General features: G+C 38.5%; 1 protein-coding gene across 16 annotated transcripts in view; it reads left to right on the top strand.

Moving 5' to 3' along the window:
* ubr5 (ubiquitin protein ligase E3 component n-recognin 5) overlaps window positions 1–7,834 on the top strand; it is a 55,996-nt gene that overhangs the window by 42,491 nt on the left and 5,671 nt on the right. For 11 of the 16 annotated variants that reach the window (XM_088326372.1, XM_088326370.1, XM_088326368.1 and 8 more), the window contains exons 44-54: window positions 641–790; window positions 1,111–1,337; window positions 1,480–1,600; window positions 3,735–4,107; window positions 4,226–4,313; window positions 4,395–4,539; window positions 4,757–4,887; window positions 5,025–5,085; window positions 5,848–6,029; window positions 6,340–6,424; window positions 6,510–6,665. In XM_088326372.1, coding sequence (XP_088182498.1) covers window positions 641–790; window positions 1,111–1,337; window positions 1,480–1,600; window positions 3,735–4,107; window positions 4,226–4,313; window positions 4,395–4,539; window positions 4,757–4,887; window positions 5,025–5,085; window positions 5,848–6,029; window positions 6,340–6,424; window positions 6,510–6,665 — 1,719 coding nt within the window. The remainder of the gene's footprint in view (window positions 1–640; window positions 791–1,110; window positions 1,338–1,479; window positions 1,601–3,734; window positions 4,108–4,225; window positions 4,314–4,394; window positions 4,540–4,756; window positions 4,888–5,024; window positions 5,086–5,847; window positions 6,030–6,339; window positions 6,425–6,509; window positions 6,666–7,834) is intronic. The other 5 variants (XM_088326377.1, XM_088326374.1, XM_088326373.1 and 2 more) reach the window with 3 other exon arrangements.

The following is a 7,834-nucleotide window of genomic DNA, read 5'->3' as shown; positions in this document are numbered from 1 at the left end:
CTGAAGCGAATGTTTGCCAATAAAACACATTCATAGCCAGTTAAAACATAAATCAGCCCAAATTCTACAGCTTGGCCACTTATGAATTATGTTTTGCCCAATTTTCTATGTATTATGAACAATTTTTTAAATCTATGTGGATGTTGGCATAGGGAAATAGTCAAACAAACTCCATTTTAATGTAAATGCTGGAAACTAAATATCATAGGAAATACCTTTCAGAATGCATTAAATGCCCCAATTTATATCTTGTGGATCTATTATGAAATGAAAATGTGTGTTCTATCCTCTAAGTTTGGTTGAAGTAAAAATAGGTTGAGTTAGTCTCTCAAATGTAGGTGGCAATTAAGACTAGTTCATTTTACAAAAAAAGGTAGTTAACTCGGTAAAAAATTGCATTACAGACAGATGATCACACTTAAAAAAAAATAAGCTTGATAATAAAATACATATCCAATCACCACCAAGGTTTTGGTGTCCTTAGTGTGTGAGAAACTTATCAGACAACCATATTAATCCAAATTGTTTTACACACAGTTTTACATCCATGCACCATATATTGCATGAGTATTGGTGAATAAATATGACTCTAAGGTGAAAGGACAAAATTCAATGTTTGTATTTCGTATGACCATTTCAGCCTAATGCAAGGAAGGAGGACCTGTTCGGGCGACCCTCTCAAGGCTTGTACTCATCCTCTTCTATGGCAACCAAAGGCCTGGCTGAGGCAAGCGGAGACAGAAACTGCCTGGAGGTAAACTTGGGCGCCTCTCTACCTTCCCCCTCTCAGGTATACTATCCCTCTTTGCGTGAAAATCATATGAACTGTTGTGTTCTAAAATTTAAAAATAAATATTGCTCATTCTACTTTTATAAATACAAACTGTGAAAGTCGTTTGGATTCCTAAATTTCACTTTCAAAACAAAAGGAAATTGAAAAAATGGCTGTAAACACAGTATTATATCTGTATTATCTATTACGTTACTCAGTCAAGTTGATATTGGAACACAAGCTTTTCTTTGCTTATATAGTTTCCATTTATCTTTTTTTTTTTTCACCCCCAATTCTTTTCATAACAAAAACATACAATAAAATCTACTATCTCACAGATTCTGCCCACTAAGATGTCTTACTCAGCCAACCTGAAGAACGTGATGAACATGGAGACTTCCCAGCGAACTTCTGAGAACCCGTCGCTACCAGACCAGGAGTTAGAGGCTTTAAAATCTTCCAAATCTGGCCCTTCACCTCACGACCTTGCTGCTCAGCTTAAGAGCAGCCTGCTTGCTGAAATTGGTCTCACTGAAAGTGAGGGGCCCCCTCTCCCGTCATTCAGGTACCAAATTTTCAAACTTACAAACAATACTTACTGTACTTGTCTGATGTGCCACAGTAAAAAGCAAACAATGTCTTCCCTTCTAAATAACATTGTGATGACAGACTGAACATTGACTCCTTTTTCTTTTTTTTTTGGGCAGACCCCATTGTAGCTTCATGGGGATGATGATTTCACATGATATGCTGCTTGGACGCTGGCGTCTGTCACTGGAACTCTTTGGTCGTGTTTTCATGGAGGATGTCGGGGCTGAGCCTGGATCGGTGCGCCTTACTTTTTATGTTCTTAAGTTGCAATCTTCATCAATGCCTTTAACCTGAATTTCAGAAATACGTTAATAAGGAAAGGAAGGTTTTTAGAGGCTTACCATATTTTCTGTACTAAAAGGAGCATCAAAAATTAGAAAAGGTTTTTTGGAAGTTAATCAACCATACTGGAGAGTATGTGAAATGGTAGACATTGACCTAATGCATATATTTTGGCTTTGTTAAAAACAAGATTACTGGGACAAGTTATGGTTTGTTTTAAAGAAATTTGTGGGGTGTGGGGATACCGGAAATATTCATGGTGTTCTGTTTGGGGAATCTAAAAGAACGAAAAATGCAGAAAAGCACCTGGTAAAGATTCTTCTGACAGCTAGCAAAGAAGTAACTCAATTATAGTACATACAAGATCTCCCCACTGGGGACATGTGTGGAAAAAATTGGAAATACTTTATATGTGCAATTATTGATAAGTTGATAAATTATATAGCAGACTACAATGGCAAAACAACGGATACCAATGTTAAGGGCACCAAATCGTAACCACCAGGCCACAAGGGACATGTATCGTTGTTCACAATTGCATAAAATTGAATACATCAGGAATCTAATCCAGATATAAGGTGGGGAGAGCACAGGATCCTATCCACTAGACCACTATGTAGAGGTAGATCTTGGGCCCAAATTTCAGGCAGAATTCGGGCTTAAAATGCCAATCAATAAGCCCGGCGGGGCTTCTCTCACGTGTTTTTGTTGTTGTTTTCTCTTCATAGAGGATCTGCACTCAAGGAAATTTTTTAGATGACTGCTTTTGACTTCTACTTCAGTAATATTTTTCTGAAGTAATAGCACTTTTACTTGAGTAAGACGCTTCGCTGCTGCAGTTGGGCGCACTTCAGCACCGAAGTTATATTATTCAGACAACTCTATTTCAAAGATGTTTATCAAACTATCAGTTTAACTCCAACTCAAGAAATCCAAAGAAATTTTCATCCTCTGTGTAGCAGCAAAAGATGCGTTGCTTCCTCCTTCCACCTCTACGTCCATTACATCAGACGCAATTTTCGCTTCTCGCCAATAGCGCGCAAGCTTTACGAACTTATTCTCATTTTATGTTTTTTTTTAAATATTTCACTATTTGCATATTGTAATCTGCAGAATATGCTTTTCTTATTGGTGCCATTTCATTCAGTTGCATTTAGCTGCACTTCGCCGAAATGCGCACTTCGGTGCTGAACCCTTCATTTCGGCGCTGCACTTCAAAGTGCACACTTGATTTGAGGGACTGAGCCAAAAGTAAACCCGAAGCTGCGTACCTCAGCCTAAACGCACACTTAGGCGCTGAAGTTTTACTTCGGGCTTGGTCCCTCAAATTAAGTTAAGCGGCTGGGTCGGTCAGTTTGGGCAGAATTTTTAGGCTCGATCTTATCTATACTACCATCAATACAGACGACACAAAAAAGGCGTTCGGTCTAATTTAATTATCACACTATTTTTAGTCACAGTGCGAGATGAGAGAAAAAAATGTTTCACATTTTCTCAGCTCAAACCAAGCATTGTAAGTGACAAATGTTTTAAATGGGTGTGGGCCATGAGTTTATATATTTCAGGACGACTAAATTACTTCCCTCGTTGTCTGCTTCATAATGACCGAATTACTTCTTACAATACCTTTCAGTTCAGAATCTTGTGCACTTAGTAAAGACTTTACGATTCTCCTTTGCACCGGATAGGTTTAATGTTTGACAATATTGCTGCAGCTCCGGCACGATAACATCAGAAATTTGGCACTGTTGCTCATAAGTGTAATGAGAAGTCCTAATGCCTTTTCATGTGTTTTCTATATGCACTCCATGCTGCAATCTGGGTTCATTTCCCGTTGCACTTAATGTTATGCAATTGTCATCAGTGATATATTGTGCAAATATGGCTTTTATTTTTTCGTGCAACCCTATGCCTCACAGTACTTTTAATTCTATGTGCCTTATTTTCCAGTGCACCCTATATGTGTAAAAATTTTATTAAAAAAAATATATCTTTGGTGAATGCTCCCTTATAATCTGGTGTGCCTTTATAGTGCGAAAAACACAGTAATGACATTTATAATGTATATATATATATTTTTTTCCCCAAGATTCTCACTGAGCTTGGTGGCTTTGAGGTGAAAGAGTCAAAGTTCCGTCGAGAAATGGAGAAGCTAAGGAACCTGCAATCCCGGGACCTGGCCTTGGAAGTTGATCGAGATAGGGACCAGCTAATCCAACAAACCATGCGTCAGCTGAATACTCACTTTGGCAGAAGATGCACAACAACACCAATGGCTGTACACAGAGTCAAGGTCACCTTCAAAGATGAGCCGGGCGAGGGCAGTGGTGTAGCCCGCAGCTTCTACACAGCCATTGCACTGGCACTCCTCTCTAATGACAAGCTACCCAATTTGGATTGCGTGCAAAGTGTCAGCAAGGGGATGCAGGCCAGCAGTACGTGTCATCACGATTACAATTCAAGTATGACATTACAAAGAAACTATACTGTGTTTTGCCACTTGAGTTCATTCTTGCATATTGAACAGATTACTTGGGATTGAAAATGAACTCTAAAGTAAACTTGTTTTTATTTGTTCAGATTTAATGCAGCGTTTGAGAAACAGAGATCGAGAAAGGGAAAGGAGAAGTGGTGGTCTAAGAGCCGGCTCCAGGAGAGACCGGGACAGGTAAATTGTTCCACGTGCCTTAAGAACAGGCCATGGATCTGTCATTTGAGTACATTTCAAACTTCTGGATTTTTTTTGCAGAGACTCAAGGAGACAGCTATCCATAGACACTAGGCCATTCAGACCATCATCAGAGGGCAACCCAAATGATGAGCCTGACCCCCTGCCAGCCCACAGACAAGCTTTGGGGGAAAGACTTTATCCACGAGTTCATGCAATGCAACCGGTAGGTAACAATAAACGTTGATCAAGGTTACTGGTTTGGAAATTAAATTATCCAAATATCTATTCAAATGACTTTGATGAAAAAAAATAATTCGACCATGTTTTTTTCAACCCATGGAAGGGTTTTTGTTTTGTCCTCTTGAACTTTGGATTTTTTATACTTCAATACTACAAAATTCAGGTTTTAGCCCATTCTAATTGATGTTATTTGTCTTCAGGCTTTTGCCAGCAAAATTACAGGTATGCTATTGGAGTTGTCCCCTGCACAACTTTTGCTGCTGCTGGCTAGTGAAGATTCTCTCAGGGCCAGAGTAGAAGAGGCTATGGAGCTGCTCATTGCACATGGAAGGTTAGATTTGATTCACTTTTTTTTTACTAATGATTGGACTGTTACTATGTTTGCATAGTAACGTTCCAGTTCAAATGAATCTCATGCTTTTAAAAATATCCTTTATAATGGACTAACTACAAACTTGTCCTATCCAGGGAAAATGGTGCTGACAGTATACTGGACTTGGGTCTTTTGGAGACTCCAGAAAAAGCTCAAGTAAATTTTCTTTTTTTTTTTTTTTTTGCATGCACTAATACACAGAAAAATATATATTTTTTTTAATTTGATTTTTTTTTTTATCATGTTGCAGAATGATGTTTGTGCATGGAAATTTTAACTTTCATCACTTAGCCACCAACCTCTGTGGGAGTCCTAAATAAAAAAAAACACAATCTACCCACAATTTTTGGACGCTTTAAAAAAAAAAAATTGGATAGTTGAATACTCATCAGACAAATCGCCCACAGAACATGTTTTATAGGCTTTGGTTTGGTGTATCTTACATGTTCAATTTCCTGTCCATACCAAGCAACCTTGCATTAAGACATTAAAGAAGAGTTTACAAGCATTCCATAGGCCACAGGCAACTGTCTGACCAACCTAATTCCACTTAATGTATTACATGAAGCAAATGTGACCACCCAACTGAGGTGGTTTTCTAAACTACCACAAAAAAGCAAAAATAAATATTTTATAGTGATCTTTTTTTGTTGTCAGCCAAGGGAAACCTAAAATATTTACGCTTTTTAGTCATCTTTATTTGCTACATCTGTGAAGCAGGAAGGATTATCTTTGCATATACATAGATTTAAAAACAATATTTGCTTTGAGATTTATTTTTGTGTTCATAGCAAATCTCTTGGGGGTTTTTAAGCTCAATAAAATGTCGGTTAAAGCATTGGTGTTGTTTTTATAATGCGTTGCACTTAAAATGAAATAAGTCATATCACCAACCTGGTTTTCTTAATTACTGTCTAGCAACAGGAGAATCGAAAGCGCCACGGTTCAACACGTAGTGTTGTGGACATGGAGCTAGATGACCCAGATGATGGGGACGACAACGCCTCTCTATTTTACCAACCTGGCAAGCGAGGATTCTACTCGCCTCGACCAGGAAAGAACACGGAAGCCAGACTCAATTGCTTCCGTAACATTGGCAGGTAATGAACAAAGCAGACTTTCACTGAGTTTTGGGTTAGGGAATTGTGAATTATTTTGCCATGTTAGGTTCATGTGTCCTAGGTGAAGTTTTTTCGCATATTTGGTCTTGGACTACATACAAGTGACTTAACTTTTGTTTAAAAAATAAAAATAAAAATCTGAACTGAGACGTTCACATTTGTGACATAGAAAATGGGTTTAGAACACACATTGATCACCCCTTTAAAGTGACTTAAGCCTTGTTTGCCTGAAACCTGAACATACTGTAGGACACGAGTAACCCGTTAAAATGATTCTTTTCGTTCCTAGGATATTAGGGTTGTGTCTTCTCCAGAATGAACTTTGTCCAATAACGTTGAACAGACATGTAATCAAGGTCTTGCTTGGAAGAAAGGTAGGCACAACTTGTCTTTGGAAATATGGTATAGTGTGCCAACCTAAGTGTAGGTCTTAAAAATCCACTCTGTCATTCCCCAAAGGTCAACTGGCACGATTTTGCCTTCTTTGACCCTGTCATGTACGAGAGTCTCAGGCAGCTTATTCGCCATTCACTGGCTGGTGAAGCAGAAGCTGTATTTTCTGCGATGGACTTGGCCTTTGCAATTGACCTGTGCAAAGAAGAAGGGGCTGGACAGGTAACGACTGCACTACTTTTTTCCCATCAAAGACGGCTCATAATTTACGTCTCCTTAACTTGCTTTTTTGATGGCTTTGGATTGGTGGAATTGCGCTGTTTGAGAGGATAGTAGAGATGTATTTTAGACTTTAGCCTTTTTTAACTATAAGAGTAAAATTACTTATACTCCGGAATGCTTCACATAACCTGGATCGCTCGCCTATCACCAGAGGTGATATTCAGTACCATCAAAATTCACTGGCTTGGACAAACTCATTTATTGCAAGTAGCCAGCTTGCTCTTACTGTGTACTCCACAGGGAGGTAAAATGTTGCACACACGCACACACAACTTAAGTGCAGCAAGTTAATTGGGCTGGAATAATGAAGTACCATATTTATTTGTGTATAATGCAGATCTTTTTATACCGAAATGGATCTTAGTTTGGGTGTGCATTATACAGTTTTACAGTAATACATTGCCGTATTTGCGAAGTGATTTATCAGTCGAATAATACAGGCGACAATATTTTTTTAACATTGGATGCAATGGGAATCAAACCCGGATGCGTTTTTCGTACTAATACGCTGCAGGCAGTTGGTAGTAGTTCTTTTTAGGAAATATGTGTGTGTTATAAGGTTTTCAGTGATCACAGTATGACAATTGAGATTTGATATTTGATTTCATACTCTCTTTACACTTTTTAATACCTCATTTTTACACTGTAAAGTGGATTACCGTAGGCGCATCTGATTATAAACTGCACCCAGTACATTTTTAAGGAAAAAAAATTCAGTATACCGTAAATTCCGGACTATAAGCCGCTACTTTTTTCCCCAAATGTTCAGCCCTGCGGCTTATTCAGTGAAGCGGCCAATTTATAAAAATGTTCTATCGGTAAGATTTAGACCAGTGGAATAAGTGCGCCGAGGTAGACTGTATCCTCATAGTTTACGTTTGAATTGTACGTAAGACAAAGGTTCTTTCCTATAATGAGGAAGACGCCCTTGATGGCGACAGTTATCAGGAGAAAGATGAGGACGGTTTACTGTGAATTTTGCAATTGCGGTACGGCTTTTTTTAACAGCTACGCTTGATGCGTAACGAGCGTGTTAGGAGTAGTGTGGTGGTACCTTTCACAGGCACGGTTTGGGATGAAAGTTATATTATTATTAAAACTCTCTCGGT

The sequence above is a fragment of the Urocampus carinirostris genome, chromosome 2 (assembly GCF_059441175.1).
Source record: "Urocampus carinirostris isolate Australia breed hairy pipefish chromosome 2, RoL_Ucar_1.0, whole genome shotgun sequence".
NCBI lineage: Eukaryota > Metazoa > Chordata > Actinopteri > Syngnathiformes > Syngnathidae > Urocampus > Urocampus carinirostris.
Note: the sequence above shows the minus strand (reverse complement) of the source record. Positions and strands in the feature narration are given on the sequence as shown.